The 24,758-nt window shown below is 40.4% G+C and overlaps 1 protein-coding gene across 1 annotated transcript in view; it reads left to right on the top strand.

Moving 5' to 3' along the window:
• Positions 1–422: 422 nt before the first annotated feature.
• NECTIN3 (nectin cell adhesion molecule 3) overlaps positions 423–24,758 on the top strand; it is a 34,468-nt gene continuing 10,132 nt past the window's right edge. Inside the window, exons 1-3 of the mRNA XM_054385007.1 lie at positions 423–462; positions 14,221–14,559; positions 23,543–23,839. Coding sequence (XP_054240982.1) covers positions 423–462; positions 14,221–14,559; positions 23,543–23,839 — 676 coding nt within the window. The remainder of the gene's footprint in view (positions 463–14,220; positions 14,560–23,542; positions 23,840–24,758) is intronic.

Genomic DNA, 24,758 nt, shown 5'->3' with positions numbered 1-24,758 from the left:
CCAGCTTTGAGTGAATGTGTTGTATTGAATCAGGATTGTTTGAACTTTCTGTGCTGCTGATTGCAATACTGAGTGTTGTATAGATACTAACACAGAGGTTCCTGTGAGGAGTTTTCTTAGCATCTGTTTATCAGGTCCATATCTGAGTGGCCAGATTTTCCTGGGCAGTGAAGAGTAGCTGTAGGTGCAATTTATGATATTTTTCTTATGCTATGTGTTGTTGGGCTTTGTTATTTGAAGAGAAGGAGGTGTATGTGATCTCTGAGGGTCCAAACTGTTCTATGTGGGGCTTTGGGTTTTTTTGGGAGGGTTAGCCCATGTCAAAAAAAGATTTTGGAAAAGTACGTACTTGAAGGACAATTGTGTTTAGTTCCTCAGGTCATAGCTGTTTTGGAATGCAGTAATGTGGGTTTTTTGAGAGAATGATCAAGATGATGAATTACTGGATTAGACATGACATAGGTGAGTCAGGTTTTCTTGTTAGAGGTAGAGGGATTATTATCACTAGCCTCTGTCTCTGGTTAGAAAGCAGGTGGATTCTCTAGAAAAGAATATCATGTAAGAATGGAAAGAGGTTTCAAGAATAGCTAAGAAAGAAAAGAGGAGTAGCTGCATGTGAATAAAGTTCAAAGACATAGATGAGAAGCAATTAAACAGTGCTATGTGTGGTAAAGACAGTATCAGAAAAAGGCTTGTGGTTTTTCTGTCTAAAGTGAGGAGAGGTGGTAAAAGTGTTAGGTGAGAGCTTGTCTTGCTCCCCTGCATGGGAAAAGGTAGTAAAGGTGTAAAATGAGTTAAAATGAGATGTAGCTATGCATGAGTAAGGCTCTTGAGTGGGTTCGTGGCCAGTATTTACTTGGGTCAAATCACTGTCCCTAGAAGTGTTCAAGAAATGTGTGGACATGGCACTTTGGGACGCGTTGTTCAATAACCGTGGTGGTGTTGGGTTGATGGTTGGACTCAATCTTGAGGTCTTTTGCAATTGAAACAATTTCATGATTGGTTCTGGAAAAGGTAGGCCAGTGTTCTCAGGTGATGGTGAAGAAGTTCAAGGCATAGCACAACTGCCAAATCACAGTAAACACCAAACAAACATTTAAAAATTATCCAAGCTATTAATGCTTCAAGAATTAATATTTAGCCTGAGAATAGTTTCAAACGTGAACTCTCAAATGGATATTTCTGTCCTTGAGTTACCAAGAGAATGAAAGTAGCAGCAAAATAAGAAACTGACAGTCCTGAAATGTGGCCCCTGTTTCTTTTACTTCAGATTTTCCAAGCATGGGGAACTGAGTAAAGTTTTAATCAACATGTTATCGAGGTCACTATTAGTTCAGGTAGTGAAAAGTAGCAAGCTTCCAGGCTATCTTCTATCACTTCTACAATCTTCTGTTCAATATTTTACTTTCAGTTGTTTTTCAGGTAGTGTACAGAAGAAAAAGACATTTAAATTCTGTAATACCTTTAAAATAGCATGGTTTTGCATTCTCAACATAAAGGCCACTCAAGTGTAGTTTATATTGACTTGTATGCTAGAATTACCTGCAGCAGTAGATGGCTCTTGCTGATTGCCTGCACTGTACCCACCCTGCTTTCAGATCAGATTTTCATTATCTGGCAGTTAAGATACTTTTGTATGTCTACAGGGGATTACTGTTTTCTCCTTTTCTATTAGTCAAGGCTGGTATAACATGATAGTTTTTGAACCTGTCATTAGTACTTCCTGGGATTTGCTGGGCAGAACAGAATGCTTTCCCTGAGTGACTGTTGTTTTAAATATGTAGATAGTGCTGATGCCTTCACTTTCCTGCAATGGCACATGCAGAAGAGTGATTGACATGGCAGTCTCCTGCCAAATACCAGCACTTGCTAAAAGATGAACAAAGGCTGTTTAGACAGATCTGCACACTTGGTATGCCTACAGATGAGGGGAAGAAACCAACTCAGCTGGGTCAACAAATTTGTCCATTTGGAATTTATTTTCACTAGCCTTGGAGTTTAGGGATTGCAAATTAGTGTTTGACTTATTTTTTTTTTACAATTCTCATTTGTCTGGACATTCTTTGCCCACTTTTGCTGCTGTTTTACTTGCAATACCACCCATGTTGCATATGGTTAAGCTGAAAATTTTTGCTGGGACAAGCACACTTAAGGGTAGCCTGTTGGCTGAAGGGGTGCTGAAGAAAGAATAGGGGGAAAGCTGAGATTGTTAGAGTTGGGTAACTAGCTTTCCTTGATTTCTTTTTAGAATACATCACCTAGTAGAACAGTAATTTAGTGAAACATCAGTTAAATTGCATCAAAGGCAAGGAACTTCTTCATAACAGCAGAGTAACTGAAGGCACAAAACTTTGGGTGTGTGTTAAGTTGGGGTAGATTGATTTTTATTTTTTTTCCTCCTATGTCACCCGTAGGCCCTTTCCACAATAAAAATATATTTAGTCAGCAGTGCTAAAGATGATTACTAGAGGTCAGAGAGGCAAAGATCAAGAGCTGCTAAGCTTAATTTTGGTTTTGAACAGCCTTGTAAAGATTGATACTACTTGCATTACAAAAAAACACTGCTTGTCCCTTCACCAGTGATGCTTCTTCTGTGCTTCAAACACTTACATGCACTTCTGACTCTCCTGAAACAGAAGTAATGTTATGACGTTGTGAAGGTACCTCAGTATTTAAAGAGGCACTGTAGATCTAAGGAAGTCAACTATAAGAATTTGGTGGTTGTGACCATACTAGTACTGCATAATATGAAAAGTTTCAATGTGTTATCAGTAGCTGAGGTAGCATCAAGCAGTCTACCTCTGCGGAGTAGTAAGTGCAATCAGTGTTTTCATGTTAGCATTTAATAACACTTTCTGAGAAACTGGAATGTAAGCTGTTGTCAAGAAATAGTAGGTTTCCCATAAGGTCTTTTAAAAGTTCTACTGAGATTCTTCTACCTTACAGAAAGAGAACTGTGGGACTCGATGTTAGTGAGAGTTCTCTTGCTGAGAGCTACTCTAAAGCTGTGTTCTCCAAGGCTCAAGAGGCATAAACTGATGTAGCTGAAAAGAAGGTGAAAACTGAATTAAGTGAGGAAAAGAAGTTGTAGTGTCTCCACAGTTTGTCTCCACTGCTCTTCAAAGAAGTCCTTGAGTACTTGCTATAAGACATGATTGTGGGCAGAGGAAGAACAGTGAGTGTTGTTAACCTTGAATGGCTTTTAACAAGGATTCCTAAAAACTTCTTGTGGCCAAATTGATGAGACATGGTTTAGATAAGTGGGTGAAAAATTGTGTGTGCTACTGGACTCCAAAGGTTCTGATCAACTATGGAAGTCTACCTGGAGGCTTGTTACTGGTGATATGCCTTTAAGGATCAGTGCAGGGGCAATTTGTTTGCATTCCAACTCCTCTTCTGGGTCAGTGATGCACTTTCAGTGATTTGTGAATACTACCAGATCTTGAGAGGTAATTGATACACTGGAGACTGGGGCTGGATGAATGGAGCAGTTAGTTGTCAGAAACCTCACGAACCTCACCAAAAGTTAAGGCTGAGTCTTTCAGGAGTGGAATGACACTGTGCAGCGGGACAGATGTGGTGCTAATTGAGGAAAAGACCACAGGGAATCCTTATGGGTTGGGGTGTACTTTTGTGGTGCACAAGATGAAGAGCATACTGGACATGGTCAGCCAGGGGAATGAAGCAATCTTCCTCCACTATTCGGAGCTTGTGAGACTGCATCTGGAGTGCTCCCAAGCACTGGAAAGATCTGAGGTGTCTGTGGAAGGCCACCAAGAGTCAGTGGGACATGATGTGTGGAAGAGGGGCTGAGAAGAGTATTTGTTCAAAGAATCAAAGTCGGGATCTTCATTGCTGGCTATGGCTGTTTATTAGGAAAACAGAAAACGAAGAGAGACTCTACTTAAATGTGCACAGGTAAAGGAGAAGAAACAACAGACAAGCTGCACCACAGGAAGTTCTAATAATGTGTTAGGAGTGAGCTTTCCCACACAGTGAAGCAGTGAAACAGGCTGTGGAATGTCTGTCCTTGAAAACATTCAGAACCTGGCTGTGGTATGACTCTCAGCAACTTGATCTGACTTCAAAGTTGGCCCTGCTTTCAGTTGGGGATGGGGTAGAGTAACCTCCAGAAGTCACTTTCAGTCTCATGAGCCTCATTTGTGCATGGGCAGGCAGGCGATGGTACACTAGCCCTTGAAACCTAGAAGTAGTTGGAGGTACTTTTCTAAGATGGAAAAAGTCCAACTGAATTCAGAAACAAGTTTTTACTATGAAGCAATTTGACTGCTAACAATGTACTTTAAAATTGAGTCCTGTTGTTAGTTCCTAATGTAAGCAATAACTTCTAGGGAATTTGATAGCAACTTGCCTGCATTTCTTCTGTTCCTCCAGTAAGCACTCAGTAAAACCAGTCCTTGATGACACAGAGCTGAGTGTGACAGTGACAAAATAGCTTGACAGTACGTCGAGCCACTCTTGTAAAGCATTAACATGCTTGGCTATTGGTTAACCAGGCTTCCTGTCTTGATGCAGCTCCTGGGCAAAAAGGGTTAATTCCTGGAGTAGCTCATTTGAGAGTGGCCTTAAGAGCTAAAAAAAAAAGCCAGCAGTGTCAGCAGTGCAGAGGGCAGCAGGCATCCACATCACTCTGTCATGTCAGGGGTGACCCTTCAGGTCTGGGACAGCTGAGATTTAGCCACTTCAGTTTGTGCTTTGCTGCTCCTGAGACAATCTGTTAATTTCAGATTTCATTGTATGTGTGCAGTTGTTAAAGATTGGCAGATCACGTCTTCAATTACGTACAGAGTTTGAATGTGAAGTTAATGTTTAGCTGGCTTTCTGAACTTGGGACTTTGCCATTTGATCTAATGCTGGCTGTATCCTCCCTTCTCAGACCTCACTGCTTCCCAGAGGAGGTGGTATGTGGGAAGAAAGTATATAAAAAGTGAAGGAGTAGTCTGCTGAAGGGGATGAAGGCTTTCCTAGGAGCTGAAGGGCTTGTCTCCTCATCTAGGAATGTCACACTCATCAGTGTTCCTGACCAGTTTTGAATGGTTCCCTAATTTCATAGATTTGTAGAATGGTTTGGGTTGGAAGGGACCTTGAAGATCATCTAGTTCCAATCCCCCTGACATGGGCAGGGACAGCTTCCACTAGACCAGGTTGCTCAAGGCATCATTCAACCTGGCCTTGAACACGTACAGGGTGGGGACATCCACAACCTTCTTGGGCAACCTCTTCTAATGTCTCACCACCCTCGCTGTGAAGAAGAAAATTTCAGTGTAGAAGGTACAGTTTTGGCAATAGGGATTGCTGAATGTTTACAACCATTGCTGTATGCTTAGCAGAATTTCAGGTCCTTCCTTAAAATTAATCTCATAAGCTAGAAACAACTGCCAAAAAAATCCTGAATTCTGATATTTGGATGGCTCTTTTTAAGCAATTCAGAAGTTTTACTTGTGTTTTCTAGGCAACTCAATTTTTACTTGTACAGAATTTTTTGCTAGCTTATCTTTAAACTTTGTCAGGACTTTCAGTGGCCAGTCCCTAAGAGTAGGCTGTGTTCTCTTCTCCATTTGAAGTTGTAGTAATAATATCTTTTTCCTTGGCTTCAACTTTTGCTTTAATTATACTATGTAAAATTAGTACCCCATTAAAGATGTTAGCAAGACAAATGGAAAAAAAAATTCTTCTACCCAAAATATCAGCAATGTAAAGTTTATCACAAGTCAGATATTATTTCTGAATAGCTGTGAAATTGATGGTCATGTTTCTCTCAGACTCCATAGATTAAGGCTATTTTTAATGATGTCTGGAGAAGTGGACTCTTGAGAAATGCAGTGTGGCATGGGAAGAATGGAAAGTACATAGGTGTGGAAAAGTAAGTTGCTGTATCACAAAATAATTAAGTATTGCACATGCCTATAAGGACAGGCATGAAATAGACTGACTTTTGATTTAGATCTTTCCTGCTCCTCATAGCCAGCTGAGCTGTCATTCCAAAAACTGCCCTACAGCAGATTCCGGCTGCCCATTGCAGCTTGGTAGTGCTGGCTGGTGTAAAGACTGGAGATTGCTAAAGGATCAGGTACTAATTCACAGCCACTGAGACTTACAGTCACAGCCCAATTCTTTAATACAATGCTGTTGGCTTGAAGACACCTGCTGTTTGGTTTCCTGGCTTGCAGTGTGGGATTGTACCTTTGCTAGGCACCGAAACATCCGCTATTTCAAACAAAACTGAGAAGGAAAAGCAGGGGGGTTAATTTCTGGAGCTTCATGTAATACCTTACTTGAAATAGTGGCATAAAGACTGACTTATTTTTTGGTTACAGGCAGCATCCAGTTATGGTTTGAAGTGAGAATGATTAAAGACTATCTGGCAACTCTTCGCTTCTGCTCTATAATGCTGTCTAATGAAAAACAGCGAACAGCAATGACAAAAAATCTGTACTGAGAACTTCATTGCAGATTTGGGTTCTGAATACACTTGCCTTGTTGTATTTCTGTTAGATCTTTAATGAGAAGTTTATTTCATAGTAGTGGTGAAGCAACAACTGTGTAAGTTGGAAGGGAAGATGTTAGACTTAGCGTGACACCTGGAATGTCAGCCCAAGGTTTTGAAAGTTTGTGGCTATGGTAGAAGAGGCTGTGTGTGCTGTTTTGTCATTGAAAGCTCCTACATTTGTGAAAGGAAGCAAAAGTGATTTTTCTAATTTAGTGGCCAATCCCCCACCCCAAAGTTTCTTGGAAGAGAATTCATCTGGTGGAATCCCTAGTTCTGGGTCATCTGGGAGGACAGTAGGATCTTGTCCATTGCATTTCCTGGAGTATGAGATGCCCTAATTAAACATAACCACTTGTTGCTGACAGTGTATTAGAGTAAAGATTAATTACTCAGAGTTAAGGAGGATCTTACAAAACTGAGCAACTGAACAATGAAACAATCTGAGTAGTAGATAAATGTTCAGTGATGTTCACAAGGCTTCCTTTGTAGAGAAGTAAACTTCATATATCGTCTCTGAGCTGACTGTTAGTGTACTTGGAAACAAGACCTTGGCTATGTGATGCTCATTTTTGTTGTGTTAGCTACTTCTGAAAGGGGTGGAGGATGCGAATCAAGTGTTAAAGGTTTACGATTTTAGTAATTTTCAGAATGCCTAGAAAGTGACAGCTTCTGTAATGTATGTAATTGTCTCATTATAGCAGGAAATGCATCTGGGAGTAGGTGATCAGTCTGACTTAAAGACAAATGAAGCTTCTTGAGTTTTAGAAAGCAGAAAAGATGGACCGCTGGCTGACAAAAGTGATTAAGTGTTACTATGTCCCGAGTGCAATTTCTGTCATCACCTTGAATTCACAGCCCTGTGAAGAAATGGAGGTATTAAAATAAATTCTAAGCAAGGAATGCTAAACTTAATGCCAAAGCATCAAGTTATAACTTATTAATGAACATATTCAGGATGAGTTCCTTGTCTCAAAGCTGAAGGCTGTCTCTCCAAGTCTTTTCTGGTGGTCAAGAGTGAGAAAACTAGTGATTTGAGTATGTCACAGTGACCCAACTTAAGAGATGCTGATGCTAGTAGAGACTTTATGTGGATTCGTTCCATACACGCAGATCTAAAAGCTTTTAAGAGACAGGACAATAGCTGAATATCTGCTGTTGGATCAGAATACAAGAGATAATAGAGAAGATTGATTATCTGCTGTGAGCTGGCTGTCCATCTGATGGAGAGGAGAACTTTTACTGAAAAGGATATAAATAGAAGCAGAAAATGGTGAAAAACATTGGGTGAGAAAACAGCTAATTGAACAGATTGAACAGAACATTCATGTTAAACCACAAATGCAGTAGACCTGAGGAAGAAAATAGTCCTTGAAAGTGCTGTCTTAAGTATACATGTGGTAGGTAAAAGCACTGGTGCTCTTCCACACCCAACTTTTGGTTTCATAATTACTTATTTTTGATGCTGTTAGTGCACTTAAAAGAAATTAATTAGCCATCCTGGATGTCTTCTGAGTTAATTTTTCTGGTTTTGGTGACTGCTTCCTGAAGGACTGTGTTGGATCCTGGATTTGCAAAGCAAATGAGGGTAGTCCAGAAACACAGGTGGAAAAAAAATTGAATCAGCATGTTGCTAGTAAGAGGACTGGGAATGAGACTACTAACAGTGAAATCTTGTCAGAGTAGTGAGGTCTAAGGAACCAAATGGTCATGAAAGAGCAAGTGGTGTAAGTGTATTGAATGAGTTGTTGAAAGTAAGCTCTTGAAAGGAGAGCTTGTAATTGAGTCATGTAATAGCTAACAAGATTTTGAAGGAATACTAGATTATTACTTTGCTAAAAATGTCTGTTTATAATCTTAGAATTGAGCTGGCAAAACTCTTGAAGAGATCCTGTCTCTACCCCCTTGCAGGATCAGCCTAGGTTACTTTTCTGTATCTAATGCAGTTACTTGGCAGCCCCACCAAGAAGAAGAAGTGGGATGCTCCTTTTGACCTCTCATTAGATCTGTTAGGTATTTCAATTGTGTTTAACCTGGATGCCACATAGAAGGACTTTAACCTTTTCCTCCACATCGGTTTGTCAGAACTATTGACTCATCTTTTGTTCCAAAAGAGTCTGGACTGTCTGGAACTCCTGAAATTTTCTGAACAAAGTCTAGTGTTTCATCATGGCTTTTTTAACATATTCATACCTATTGCCCTGGTACTGGGGCATTTAAATTTAAATAGGAGTGTGAATTACTTTGTGGTGTTGAGGGAGAGAAAGGGGTGTATATTTCTGTGGAAAACTTTTGATCTACTTATTTACCCTTACTACTAGTGTTTTGAGACATGGGACTCAGGGCAAGATGTACTCTTAGAGTCCTGCATTTGAGTCTGATCCATTTATCAGAAAGAGTACCTTGTTCTGCCTTTTTTCCTTCTAGAGGGGGTGGGATTGAGAAGTTTGTCTGGTGGAACAGACAGTGGGATGTTCATTACAGAAGACCTGCCAGCTGCTAATAGCTTGCCTTAGTGCTTTAACATGCCTTGGAAATATCTGAATGCTTAGTACCAGGACAAACATCAATGCCTTAATTTGCTGTGCGTTAACATAAGCAGAAGATTATAATTGAAGAATGTGTGAAACACTGATGCTACTATGGTTTAAGATGAAATTCCAAGTGGAGTTTTTAAAGTTCATAAAACTTTGTAAACATTGCTAGTGAGTAATTTTATAAGGTTAAAGCTTTAAATCTAACTGGGTTTCTAAGAGTGTCTTTCACAACTCATTTTTAATCATGAGCTAAACCTTTCTGAAACTTTCCTCTAATGTCTTGGGTTGTATTTAGCTTCCTGCTGCTTGATACTAAAGGTCTGTGCAGCATGGGAAGAACCAGAGTATTTAGGGGCACATCTCTGCCCCACATGAAGGTAATGAAATTAGAACGGAAGTACCGGCTAACGTGAATAAAATGGCATTGTGAAGTAGAAAAAGTGAGTCACAGCCATGCCTGACTTCAACAGATAGCTTTTATGAAGTTCTGATTCATGACTGTAGTTGGACTCAGGCTGTGTTCATGTCAAACTCTTGACCCTTCTGATTGGTTTCCTTGCTTTCTGTGGTGAAAACACCCATTTTGCTGAGAAATGTTTGTTGTGGCACTGTAGAGGTTTGCATACTTTTATCATCTTGACCCATCTCTATTGGGATGAGAGTATTTTGTCCAGTATTGCATTATCTGGCCTTTTAAAAGGCACTGTGAGCCTTCTCGCTGTGGGTGCTATGTTGTGAGTGGTGACTGGAGACTTCCTCGGAAATACCAGTTACCTACCTGCAAATATTCTCATTACCTAGACAGTAATTGAATCAGCAACTAGAGGAAGATGATTGACTGCCCCTTCCATCATCTGTGGGGCATGAAAGAGTGAAGCAACAGGAGCCTCGTGGTAGAATGGTGTCATGTTTTGTCGGCTTTATCCTTAGGAGCAACAGGTGGAGGCTCAAATATTTCAGAATTCTACAGAACACCCTATGCTAGCACTTAACTGAGAATTCTCCTGTCTGGAGCTTGATGTTTTGAGTAAGACTACTGCTTTAAGCAACAGTTAACTTCTGAAGAGACTAAACTTTTCATTCATTCTCATCAGCTCAACTAGTTCCTGTGACCAGTGTCTTCAGCCTCTAGTTCGCTTGGAAAAATTCTACCTTCGTGCAACCTTTTTCAAGCAGAAAGCTGTTCCCCTTACTATAGCCTGTGTAAGCATGTAGGCTATAGTCACCTAATGGGGAGCTCCTTGCATAGATTCATAGAATGGTTAGGGTTCAAAGGAATCTTGAGGATCCATCTGGCATTGGCAGGGACACCTTCCATTAAACCAGGTTGCTCAAGGCCTCTACATGATAAAGTTGAGACTGCAGTTTGGTTTGGCCCATTTATAGATAGAAAATACTAACATTCAGAAGTTAACAGATTCATTGCCTAGTGATGAATTGAGAGCCACAGCAGTGATATATCAGTGCAATTGCAGAAATCTAGGAATTAAGTAATTATTTAAATAGTTGTGATAATGTTCCTAGCTCCCTTTTGGTATCAGGTAAAGTGGGCCTCTGGATCTGAAAGACTTGAGTCCCTAGAGCATTAGTAAAATGGCAAATGCTGAGACAGGCTGAGAGGATTTCCTGGAGGTGTTCAAGAAACATGTGGACATAGCACTTTGGGATGTGGTTTAATGGCCATGGTGCTATTGGGTCAATGGTTGGACTTGATCTTTGAAGCCTTTTCCAACTCAAACAATTCTATGGTCCTCAGACTTCAGACTATTCAATTGCTAGGCCTCATGTCACTAACTCGTTTTACCTTCCAAACAAGGTTTTAAGAATTGCTCTTCTAGGATGGAAATAATATGCCTTTGGTTTGCCAAATAAAAGTGAGTGCTGTACAACAAAGAGAAGTTGTCTAGGGAAGTTGTCTAGTGAATGTAAGGTGTGTGGAAGCCAACCTCATACCCAAAAATCTCCATTGACAAACTGGCACTGGCTTCAAGCAGAGGCTGTGATAAAGCAGATCTTTAATAACACAAGGTTGTAATATTTTCTCTTTGATCTAAGTACGATTTCTTTCCTAAGTACTTACTTAACTCTAGCTGGAAGCTGGTGTAAAAAGGATTTTGTGCTGCTTAATCCTGAATTCCTGAATGTCCAACGTTGTTCAGTTCTGATTCTTTTTGACACAGTAATTTGATGGTGCTCTGGTACTCAAAAGACACACACTGACTTCTTCCTAGCAATTTAAGTGTATATCTTTATAAAGCCTGTTGAGGTTTCAAGCTTGTTTTCCATAGTGTCTGAGGGATGTAATTCTGTAGGCACATTTGGAAATGCTTCTAGGATGGGCAGCTGTGCTCTTCTTGCCTCAGTGGCATTGGTGCTTGGAATGGACTGTTCAGGTAATCAGCCAGCTCTGGAAGCAAAATCAGGAAGAAAACAGGTGAGTGTTTGTAGGTTGGGCTCTAGAAGGTACCTAGTGAGGGCTGGAAGAATGAGATTGAGCTCTCCTGTCAGCTAAAATTAAACTGACCTCACAATAATGCTGAGCCTGACCTTAGGAGTGTTTGATGGGAAGTTCTGCTGACAGAGCGACTTGCTGTCACCAGAATGGGATGTTCTTGTTTTGCTCTGCTCTTGATTGGAACCCTCTCTGTTTTCCTTTGCTGGGGTGTACTAAGGCCAGATACAGATTGATTAAGAATTACTAGTGAGCAGCTTCTGACATCATGGTCAATATCTCATTAGCTCTCCTTCTGTGACTTTTAGTGTTAGAAATGTGGTTTAGATGTTTTGTTTACTTTTCAAACCGCTTTTTGACAAGGCGAGAATGGTCAATACCTTGCTGATCGGAATCAGGTTCTTGCAGATCTGAATCAGGTTCTTGCAGTAGTCTGATACTGGAGAGCTAGTGAACAGAATGTGAATCTTGATTTAAAAAAATGGTTTAGAACAGATTCTGAAATCTAACTTGTGTGTTCCACTGACAAGGTTGGCTTTCTCATTCCCTTTGTTACTTTCTAGAAATCTGAGCAGCTTTCATGTAAGTTTACTTACAGGGCTTTTCTGTACTAAGTTTGGAGGCTGTAGTGGTTTGAACCACATAGTATATATAGCCCCCATTATCAGACCATGAGTTATGACTGCATTATGTCCATGCTGTATATATGACCCTGAAAGGGGGGGCACTGGTCACTCTCCTGTTCTTCCAGTTCTCTCTGGTGGCTGCATTTTGCCTGTTGCAGGATCTGGACAGCGGGGTGAGGAGGGAAGAGATACCTTCTGTTACATCCTGGCAAAGGCAATCATTATGTTGAACTTCAGCACAGGTTAAGATTCAGTAAATTAAAATATTGCAAACTGCTGATTGCTGAACGAAAGTGTGTTTAAATGACATTACAGAATATGTATGTCCTGCACATTCTGAAATAAATTGCAGAAATGTAAGCTGTGAGCTGTGTGTGTAAGATAAAAAGCATTAAGCCATTGCTTTCTAAGGAACATTCCACCCTGTGCAGAAATGTAGCAATGCAAGTGGAGACAAAGTTTGGGCAGAATTTTGTGCAATTCAGTTAGTGTTCAAAGAGCCATCCTCTTTCCTATGTCTGCCTCAATATGTTTAGTTCAACAAACATAAGGAAACTAGAGAAAATGTTCTTTTGCTACTTGTGGATTACTCATAATAGATACTTTCTCAATATGAACCTTTTTTGGATTTTTGCATTTTCTGGATATTTTTCTTCTTTTTGCCTATCCAAGACCCTCTGAATTACTGGTATATCAACACTCTTGGTATCAAGTTCTGGCTTGGTTTATTTGTGCAACTTAATGGTATTGTACTTTTGGTGTTTGTAGTTTTATACTGAAGAAACCTATACCCAAATCTTTAAAGCATTTGCACAGGTAATGCCATTGACTTTGAACACTGAAAAACAATTGATGAGAAATAGAAAGTTTTTAGCAATGCATTCTTACCTAAAGAAATACAGAGATTTTGGACTTTTTTTCTTTTTCCAAATACATGGTTTCTCTTGTGGGAGCTTGACTGAAAAGGCAGTTAATGTCTCAAGATGAATGACCTTCATGCCTGTGGAAAATGGGGCTACTAAAATTTAGACTTGATCTTGTTGCATGGGCGAACTTTCTCAGTAACAGCTTGTGTGCTGATCTGATAACTGAAAAGAAAATCAGAACAGTTAAAGTTGCCTTGTTAAAACTTAAGCACAATAAAAAAGACAGTGTGGGCTGAGTGATTCTTTTTCATGATGATGGTTTACTTCAAGGGAATGAGTGATAGAAGCTGCTGGAGCATCTGTTTGGCAAAAGAGCCTATGGTTTAATGATCTGCCTTGTCCTGATGGATTTCCTTTTGTGAAAAGAGGTGGTATATAATGCTGAGCTCAGAAAGCAGTTGCTGCTGTGGAAAGTGTTTTAGGTATTAAACAAATGTTTTGAATCTTACGCAGACGCTTCACTGTACCTACTGATGTGTGTTTACTCTGCTGATGCAGGGAAGTGGAAATATCACACCAGAGTGCAGCAGGAATACTGCATGTGTATGATGGTGCATATCTTTAGTGGAAGCTGGGATACCTTACCTGAAATGGAATTCCTAGGTTAACTATTACTGTTAAGATGGAGTGATTTGTAGGGGGTTGTTTCTCAGGATGGTGTGTCTGGTTTTGTTGCTTTGCTTTTTAAGTAGTTACTGAAGTGGTAAGTGGTAGAAGTTTCCCACTAAATTATCTTTGTTAGGAGTCCTGTCTTTTAAAAATAGAAATAAGTGCAGTAAATAAAATTTGATTTTTTTTTTTTTTCCCCCTGATGGTCTGGAACAGTAATCAGATTGCTAAGGTACCATGTCTGATGACTGTTTCTCCAGTAGATCTCAATATATGCAATGCTCCATACACCAGTTACACAAATATCAGATCATTTTTATGGACAGTTGTCTATTAGTGATAGTATTCTCTGAAGCATGGTTGATCTACACCTAGCTTTTTTCTATTTAAAGTGTGCTTTGGAATGTTTCCACACTGCTGTGACTCAGGTAGAATACAGTTCTTCAGAAGAAAGTAGGAATTCTTTTTGACAAAGTCAAGCCAATCACTGAAGAAGATTTAATTCAAAGACTTAGAGGTGTAACCCTCTTGTATAGGAACTAACAACTGCTTTGTTTTTTAGGTGCCTTAGCTGGACCAATTGTTCACCCTCAAGTGACAGCAGTTTGGGGGAAGAAGGTTGAACTCAAATGCATAATTGATGTAAATGAAACAATAACACAAGTTTCTTGGGAGAAGACACATGGTAAAAGTTCACAGACTATTGCAGTGCATCATCCTAAATATGGAATATCTATTCAAGAAGACTACCAGGGAAGAGTGTCATTTAAGAACTACTCACTCACTGATGCAACAATCGTCTTAAAAAACGTGAGCTTTTCCGATGCAGGAGAATACATTTGCAAGGCAGTTACATTCCCACTTGGAAATACAGAGTCATCAATAACTGTGACAGTACTGGGTAAGTCAACCTCTTTATTCAAGGAGATGACATCGACAGCACAAACTGTTAGTGGAATTCTGCAAGCTTGTTAATATGTTGTGTTTTACCTTTTTAACCCAAACAAAATACAAAAATATATTCACCTGTCTTTCATACCAGGTGTTTTGGTGTTCTTACTGCCGTGACTGAGGAGTCTTCTTTTGGTTCTTGCTGCTGTAGAACTTGCTCTTTAATTGTCCAGGTATTAAAAATAAATAAGCCATTGCTGTTCAGGCATTGTGCTAATCTAAAGCACTGTCCAAATGTTTAGAAGTTAGACCTGGCAGTGCTAATCCTGGGGACCTCTGTGTGTGTGGAAGAGCTGCCAAACACAGATTGAGCTACCACCTTGACCAAATGCCCTCAGAAATGTGTTGCTAATATGATGGAGTAAGGTAGCTGCTTGAGCCTGGTCATGCAAACTTTGCACAGTACCAATGTGAAAGCAAAACTGCCTGGACTACTACAAGGAGTTGTGGGAAGGAAGAGGTAATTAAAGGCCTTTACTGGTTGTGGGCAGTCATAATGTGAGGTTTATATAAAGTCAGTTTTTCCCATAAACTACACTAATTTTATCATCTTGAGGGGTCTGCCTTGCTGTTGTACAGTACTAGTAGTGAAGCACAGCTAGACTTAAGTGACAGTGCAGTATGAAGTGAAATGATTTAATCTCTTTACTTGCCCTCTTCCTTAAGGTATTATACCCTCTTATAAGAGGGTCAGTGACTTCTGTGTCCACTGCAAGAATTCAAGTGAAATTTTCTACAGTCAAGGTCTTCAGTGACTCTATTTTCACAAACAAATTTTTTATTATCCTCTTGGTCTTCAGTTTCTGCTTTCCACAGTAGTAGAACACTAGATGAGGTTAGTCAGATGGTTGTACCACAGTATGTGAACTGGCTTTCACCACAAGGTGGGGCAAAGTAAACGCATCAAAGCAAGTGGCTTAATCCAATTTGAAACAACTAACTTGAGAAGTTCTATGATAGACAAAGGGTGTAGCCATGTGACTCTTCTGTCTGTGCTACAGGTGGCTGTATCTATTGCTAGTGTAGCAGTCTTTCAATTTCAGATTTCAGCTGTTGTGCTTTATCAATGCACAGTAAGAGGTTCCTGTTCCTGCTGTTCTCCCTCATCTCTTCTAGTCAGCTCTTATTTCTGAGATTTTTATTTTTATTCCAGATCATAGAATTATTTGAGTTGGAAGGGACCTTAATGGTCATCTAGTTGCAGCCCCCTTGCCATGGGCAAGGACACCTTCCACTAAACCAGGCTGTTCAAAGCTCCATCTAACCTGTCTTTGAACACATAACATCCCATAACATCCCCATAGAAAAGCTCAGGAGATGTGGCATAGATGGCTGCTCAGTGAGGTGAATTGCAAACTGGCTCCACAACAGAGTTCAGAGGGTCATCCTCAATGGCACAGAGTCAACTTGGAGGCCTGTGGCAAGTGGTGTCCTCCAGGGATCAGTACTGGGTCCAGTTTTGTTCAATATCGTTACCAACAACCTGGATGAGGGCATTGAGAGTACCCTCAGCAAGTTCCTGATGATACAAAACTGGGGGGTTGGCTGACACCTGTCAGGCTGTGCAGCCATCCAACGTGACCTGGACAGGCTGGAGAGCTGGGTGCAGGCAAACCTCATGAAGTTCAATAAGGACAAGTGCAGGGTCCTACATCTGGGGAGGAATAACAACAGGCACCAATACAGGTTAGAGGCTGCCCTGCTGGAAAGCAGCTCCACAGAGAAAGACCTTGGAGTGTTGGTGGACAGCAAGTTCTCCATGGAGCAACAATGTGCTCTTGTTGCCAAGAGAGCCAATGGGATCCTGGGATGCATCAAGAAAGGTGTGTCCAGCAGGTCAAGGGAAGTTCTACCTCTCTACTCTGCCCTGGTGAGACCCTACCTGGAATAGTGCCCAGTTTTGGGCTCCTCAGTTCAAGAGAGACAGAGACCTGCTGGAGAGGATCCAATGGAGAGTCATGAGGATGATTAGGGGACTTGAGCATCTCCCCTCTGAAGAGAGACTGAGATCCCTGGGGCTGTTTAGTCTTGAGAAGACTGAGAGGGGATCTGATCAGTGTCTATAAATATCTGAGGGGTGGGTGTCAAGTGGAGGGGGCCAGGCTCTTTTCAGTGGTTCACAGTGATAAGACAAGAAACAATGGGTTCAAACTTGAACATGGAAGATTTCACCTCAACATGAGGAGAAACTTCTTTACAGTGAGGGTGAGAGAGCACTGGAACAGGCTGCCCAGGGGTGTTGTGGAGTCTTCTTCTCTGGAGACTTTCAAAACCTACCTGGATGCATTCCTTTGCGGACTACCCTAAGTGATCCTGCTCTGGCAGGGGGGTTGGACCTGATGATCTCTTGAGGTCCCTTCCAGCCTCTGATACACTGTGATACTGTGATGCTTCCAGGCTTGGAGCCTCCACAACTTCTCTAGGCAACCTGTTCCAGTGCCTTACCACCCTCAGAGGGAAGAATTTTTTCCTAATGTGTAATCTAAATCCAAATCCTTCCAGTTTGAAGCCATTATCCCAGGTCCTATAATAAATAATGTGGTGAAATCTTCTCTGTTCAAGTTTGAACCCGTTGTTCCTTGTCCTATCGCTGCATACCACTGAAAAGAGCCTGGCCCCCTTCTCCTGACACCCACCCCTCACATTTATAGACATTGATCATCTCAGTCTTCTCTTCTCAAGACTAAACAGCCCCAGGGATCTCAGTCTCTCTTCATAGGGGAGATGCTCAAGTCCCCTAATCATCCTTGTGGCTCTCTACTGGATCCTCTCCAGCAGGTCTCTGTCTCTCTTGATCTAGGAAGCCGAAAACTGGACACAGTATTCCAGGTGTGGTCTCACCAGGGCATAGCAGAGAGGTAGAAGAACTTCCCTAGATCTGCTGGACACACCTTTCCTGATGCATCTCAGGATCCCATTGGCTCTCTTGGCCACAAGAGCACATTGTTGCTCCATGGAGAACTTGCTGTCCACCAGCACTCCAAGGTCTTTCTCTGTGGAGCTGCTTTCCAGCAGGGCAGCCTCTAACCTGTATTGGTGCCTGTTGTTATTCCTCCCCAGATGTAGGACCCTGCACTTGTCCTTATTAACCTTCATGAGGTTTGCCTGCACCCAGCTCTCCAGCCTGTCCAGGTCACGTTAGATGGCTGCACAGCCTGACAGGTGTCAGCCAATCCTCCCAGTTTTGTATCATCAGGAACTTGCTGAGGGTACTCTCAATGCCCTCATCCATGTCGTTGATAAAGAAACTGAACAAAACTGGACCCAATACCGATCCCTGGGGGACACCACTTGCCACAGGCCTCCCAGTTGACTCTGTGCCACTGATGACAACCCTCTGAACTCTGTTGTGGAGCCAGTTTGCAATTCACCTCACTGACCAGCCATCTATGCCACATCTCCTGAGCTTTTCTATGGGGATGTTATGGGAGGCAGTATGAAAAGCTTTACTGAAGTCAAGATATGACATTCACTGCTCTTCCCTCATCTACCCACTTGGTCATAACTTCATAGAAGGCTATCAGATTAGTTAGACAGGATCTCCCCTTGGTAAATCCATGTTGGCTACTCCTGATGACCACCTTGTCTTCCATGTGGTTAGAGATGACCTCCAGGATGAGCTGCTCCTTCATCTTTCCAGGGATGGAGGTGAGGCTGACTGGTCTGTAGTAGCCTGGGTCCTCCTTCTTGCCTTTTTTGAAGACTGGAGTGACATTTGCTTTCTTCCAGTCATCTGGCACCTCTCCTGTTCGCCCTGACTTTTCAAAGATGATGGAGAGAGGTTCAGTAACACTATCAGCCAGCTCTCTCAGCACTCGTGGCTGCATCCCATCAGGCCCCATGGATTTGCGTGTCTTCAGATGGAATCGGAGATCTCTAACCTTTCCCTCACTGACCAGTGGAATGTCCATATCTCTCCAGTTCTGCTCCCTTGCTTCTAGAGACTGAGGTTCCTAAGGTCTGGTTATAGGAGCGAAGACTGAGGCAAAGAAGGCATTCAGCAACTCTGCCATCTCTACATCATCAGTTACTGTATCTCCCCTCTCATTCATCAGTGTGCCCACCTTTTGCCTGCTCTTCCATTTATCATTGATATAGTTAAAAAAACTCTTCTTGTTTTCCTTCACCCCTCTGGTGAGATTCAGTTCCAGGAGGGCCTTGGCTTTCCTTGTTGCATCTTTGCATTCTCTCGCTACATCTCTATAATCCTCCCAATTGACCAGTCCTTTTTTCCACATATTTTAAGCATCCTTTATCTTATATCTTATCTTATATACCTGCAATACATTGATTTATATAAATAAAAAATTCTATTACATATACAATAGCAGCAAATCAATTATATCTCCCCTTTCCATGAAGTACTGGTGGACAATGTGAGATATGAAGGACTCACCCCTAGAATGAAGATAAAGTCCTAACAAATATTAAACTACAGACTTGCAAGCCAATGAACTGGTACCTCACAGTAATTTTTAATCTTTATATTCCTCAAAAAATTTTGAGAAAAAGCTTTGTGGTGTTTTCTGTGTTGTTTGGTTTTGTTTGGTTAGAGTTTTTTTATCTGAATTTCCTCTCTGTGTGTTGGTTGTGTCCACTTTGCCCTTCAAATTTTAGGTTTATAGAAAACTTGAAGAGGAACTTAGAAAGCAAAATTACAGCTTGTAAGTTTATTCTGCATTAGATATAATCAAGAATTGCAGTTAGAAGAGGTAAATAACTATTTCTCAGGCATATATTGGTCATAATTATATTTATTTATCATTTTTTTCATAGTTTAAGTAGATGGTTGCTGACAGTTGTAAGCTTCTCAGTGATTTGGTGCCAACAACTGGGAAGCCAAGCAGTTGAGTCCATTGGATGTGTTTAAAAGATAGGTAGATGTTGCATTTAGTGACGTGGTTTAGTGGTGGGCTTGACAGCATGAGGCTAACTTTGGGCTTTTGGTGATCTTAAAGGTCTTTTCCAACCTAAGCAATTCTAGGTAGCAGATGCTTGTATGCTGCAAGGCAGAGACACCTAAACACATGCAGGAAAAAGTAACTATGGGGTAAAATGTCCAGTATTTGGCCACAGTACATTGCTCACTTAAGACCATGTTTAGCTCTGTTTTCCTCAAGCTTACCAGATTTGCCACATTTGTTGCCTTTGCTCCTTGTTTGCTTCATGTAGTTCTTTGTGTTATCTTGAGGAAATGCACTGTCAAAGAAGTTAATACAGTGAAAATACAAAAATACTTCTTGGGTCAAAGAGGTGTATTGACCTTGTCCAAAATAGTTCTTCAAACTGGGGTAAAAAATTGGCAAAGAATTTTGTGGGCTTTTTTCCTCAAGATACTGACTGAGCTGGCCAAGCTGGTGTTTGAAGGCAGAAGAGATGGTGTGTGGCAGGATAGCTTGCAGAGGCCTAATTTTAGTAGCTTGAGCACTGTACATGACTGGTTTTAACATTTGGTTCTGTTTGGCTCTATTATGCTAAGCTGGATTTCTCAGCATGTGTATTGATAAAATAGCTAGCCTGTGAAAGAACAAGACCTCTCAGCAGAGCTGCAAGGGAGGAACAAGCTGCACAGATGGGAATGTCCATGGTGTACATCTGTCAGCATGAGCAGACATGCTAGTCTAGAAATTTTTACAGTAAGGAATTAAAGGAAGATAAGTGTCAGCATGGAAAATGGGTCTTCTCAAACAGCTCTGGAAAAGTAATGGTGTTTGAGAAGTGCAGGTTGGTGAGGAATACACATCCTTCTTAAGTACTGTGCAGTACTCTGGGCCAAGAAAAAGTATCAAGCAGATAAATTATTGAACTGTCTCTTCTCAAAATAAAATATAAATTGAAAACAACCAAACCCCCCCCCCAAAAAAAAATAAAGACACACACACACAAAAGTACAAACAAAACTAACAAAACCCCAAACAAAAATAAACTACTAAAATAAATAAGCCCCAAACACTCCACAACAACAACACAAAAAAACTGTGTAACAAAACAAAATCTAAAACCATTAAGATTATTTCCTGTTGTGAGTGGTGAGAGGCCAATGGATTAATTAACATGTTTATTTCAATCCGTGAGTGAAACAGCTAGAAAGGTTGCAGCACCAGGTTTTCTGCTGATTTTGCTTCAGTTGCTGGGACAAAGCAATCCTGAAGAACTGAGTACAGAAGTAGGAAAAGAGGAGTTGCTTTCCCCTTTTTGGTTGGTGGCTGTTGGATTATCTTGGAGTTGATGTGTGTTCCAAGAATCATGATATATGGGAAGACAGGACAAGAGAAGCCTAACGATTTGTGAAGTGTTTTAAAAACCCAAACTACTAAAGCACCAAAACATACCAGCCCGGCAATAAGTGTATTTTCTGTAGTTCTAAATAGCTCAGCTTTGTGTCTTTCTGACAAGCGTTAAGAATTACACAATGAACTGAAACAGGCCAAGCTCACACACTTCAGATACCACTTGAAAACAATGTATGCTTTTTTCCTAATAATGCTGATAATCTTCGGAGAAGCTATGCTTTTAAAATGAGTCTAGATGCTGTTCCCTGGCTGCTGTTCCCTTAGAACTTGAAAACAATTTTTCCTCAAAGCATGGTAAGTGAAGCAGCGCACTGAGTAGTCTGCTTTGGATCTGGAGATCTCTGCTACCCTAATTAAGACTTCTTGTTTACTTATGTATCCCTTCAGAAAGGGGTAGAGGAAAAATTCTGGAGTTGTGGGGTCTTTTGTTTTGAAGAAAATTCAAAGGAATAGAGTACATTAAACTATTTCCAGTTGAAATGATTTGGATCTGTAAGTTCTGGCATGAAAAGTTAATGATATCTGCTATAATTTAAATTATTTCATTGTGATAGGTATCTTGGGCAGCAAAGTGGAATACAGCAAAAATTAGTATTTTTGTGCTTCAAAGACAGAAAATGTAAATTTGAGTGTTTACTTCTGCATTCTAATAATACAGAAGCTGTTGAAAAGGTTAATACTGGTGATTCAGAAGGAGCAAGATGGTAATGTTTACATTAAGCCAGGGAAAGCAAGTTGCAAATCAGATAGCAAAGCTATAAAGTGTTAATCTATGCTGGGTTCTAAAGGCTTTTTCCAGATGATAGAATGATGCATATGTACAGTAATTCAAATATCCAAGTTTAGTGCAGAAAGCTTTAGCTGTTGCTCATGTTGGAGAGCAGGGAATTGAGTTTTGGAAAGCTCTCATGCTTGAGATCTAGAATAGTAGGACTTGGTGGAAACCCCCTGCTGTTGGTTAATTCACAGCAGGGCATTGAGTAGGCGCTCAGAGAAACAAAGGAGGAAATAACCCACTCTCATGAGGTATCTGCCCACAAAGCCTTCAGTTTGCTAATAAGGTATATTCTTTAAGCACTGCTAGACACAGAACAAAACACATCATTTTATGTTAGCCATTTTGTGGCTGCCTTTCTTTGTAGTGTAATTGAGCAAATAATAAACCACCTTCTTCAGCCATGAGCAGTGTCAGAATGAGCAGCGAACAAGCAAAACCTGATTCTGCCCCTGAACTCACTCAAGCTGAAAATATTTCTTCAATTATCTTTTGAAAGCGTAGATAGGTGAAGTATCTCACACAGGTATTGCGGACTCCACTATTGAATTTGAGGATGTGTGAGGCAGTTTCAATTCCATGGAAAGAAGTTCTGTGACCTGCACTTTTCCTTCCACACAGAACTTTCAAGAGTAGTCCCTGCTCTGTGATCAGTGAGGGCTAGTCCACTGAGATGGATTCTGAAGCTTTGCTGTGTGTAGTGATGGTTTCATTTCAGATGACCCCCATAGCCTCATTATGTAATGGGAAACCTACATGTTACAATACTGATGATAGAAAGGGGCCATCCTAGACACTAAAACCTTGATTTTCATCTGAAGCAGCAGTGTTTCTGGCTGCAACTGGTAGATAGCTTGTACAGGGATGAAACATGTCTTAAATTTTAAGAAGGAAATCTATCTAAAAGTTTTCCAGTCTGTGGCTTTCAACAGTAGACATAGGATCTTCCTTTTGAAAGAAAGTTTTTTTTTTCACCTCTAAAATTGTGAGGTGGGCAGTGGGATTTACAAGGAGATCAGGTCCTTTCATTTGTGGATTTCTTGAGTCTTGGATGTAGTATTGAGTTTTGGTGTCGTTTTGTTTGTTTGATTTTTGTTTTCCATTACACCATGTCCCAAAGTGCCATGTCCACATATTTCGTGACTACCTCCAGGGATGGTGATTCCACCACCTTCTTGGGTAACCTACTCAAAAGAATAAGTATAGGTAAAATTATACCTATATATAGAAACAATGTATTTGTACATCAAACATACAAAATGTATATAAAAATTATTTACATTTGTGTACATAATATTTTTATATATAATGTACATGTGTACATGTACATATAAAGATAAGTTTTTAGAGGTTAACTATCCTCATCGTGGAATCAATTTTTGATGTACTGATCAGCAGGAGCTTAAACTCTTGATGCTGGTTGTTAAAACAGTGAATCAGGTAGCTTTGAATTGACAAAAACTAATAGTATGGAGTAATACTTTAAGTATTCTGTTGCTCACAAGTGCAGCAGAATCTGGGCTTTCTGAAAAAAATGAAGTACAGTTTCATCATGACATCTTCAGCTGTTTCTCAGCTGTGGTAGCTGAGGCACTATGCTTGATACAGTGAACCTAAGCAGGTTGGAGTTCTTTGTCAATGCATTCAGTGTAGTGAAGGAGTAACCTTCAATTGGATGAGTGGACAGAGGTGAAGGATTTCAGCAGCCAAAGATTGGTAGAGCTGTCATCTCTATGTGACATGGGCTTATTTCTGGGGTATGTGGTTAGCATGGGCTTTTGCAAACAATTAGATCTTGTTTGACTCTTCTATATAGCAATAAAGATGTGGAGCCTTGTTTAAATTTGCTTCTTTTCCCTCCTTAGTTGAACCTGTTGTGAGCTTAATGAAAGGACCAAGCCCTCTCATAGATGGTGCCAATAGGACAGTAGCAGCCACTTGCACAGCAGCCACTGGAAAACCTGCTGCAGAGATTGACTGGGAAGGAGGTCTGGGTGAAATGGAATCCAGCTCTACTGTCTTTCCAAATGGAACAGTGACAGTTGTAAGCCAGTATGTGATTGTCCCTACACGATTTGCAAGAGGAAGACTCATAACTTGCATTGTAAGGCACCCTGCTTTGGAAAAGGACATAAGATACCCTCAGGTGTTGGACATACAGTGTAAGTATTCTGTAAGGTGGTTAACACTTGGTCTATATCTTGTAAGCAACCTCTTTATCAGTGTATACCTTCTACAAGAAGCAGACAAGCACTTACTGCTCCAGGGGAAAAAAAAGGGAAATTGAAACTATAGACATACAGGTGATAAGAGGTAGGAGAGTCTCTGTATTAAAATAACAAAAAAGAAAAAATAAATCTGAAGCCAGAATACTATTATGTTGCTATTTTTTTATTTTGGTTATTTTTTTTTATTTGGTTATTTATTTTATTAAGGGTAAATGTTATTATTCATGTTCATATTTAACAACGAAGAGATTACAGACAAAATAACAAACTCAGTTTATCCCTGAACTGTTTATAATGCCTTACAATTTCAGCTGTGTTAAAAAAAGAATTCTAATGAAGATTCATGCTTGAGGTAACAAGTTGACAGTAAGTCCTCTGGGGGTCAGTAAGTTATTTTCAAATTACTCACTAAGCTTTTCCCACTCCAATTTGCACAAGGAAACAAGAATGTATTATATACATTACTAATACTTGTTTGTCAGCTTCAGATTGTTTATGTAATGCAAACCTGTACCAGGCTTGCTTAACAAATTTCTGCTTTACGACACATGAATATGAAGCAAGAGGGCTTACAACCCTTAGCTGAAAACAGTTAAGACAAATAAGCTGCCTTGTTTTTTCTTTTTGACTAAAGTCAGATATTTTCAAGTTTGTCCTTTGGTAGCCTGTCTTACCTGTGTGCTGCCTTAAAATGTCTAAATCACAGAAATCTGTCAATTCAATTAAAAGAAGTGTGGTAGGTGAGAAAACTAAACTTTGCTCTTTTCATTTGACTAGAATCTCATGTGGGCTTCTTTTTGTTCTGTTTGGCAAAGAATCACTTACCTGGGTATAAAATAGTGATTAGTAGTGG

Source organism: Indicator indicator, chromosome 1, assembly GCF_027791375.1.
Source record: "Indicator indicator isolate 239-I01 chromosome 1, UM_Iind_1.1, whole genome shotgun sequence".
NCBI classification, from domain to species: domain Eukaryota; kingdom Metazoa; phylum Chordata; class Aves; order Piciformes; family Indicatoridae; genus Indicator; species Indicator indicator.
The sequence above is the reverse complement of the archived record's forward strand: the minus strand, read 5'-3'. Positions and strand labels throughout refer to the sequence as shown.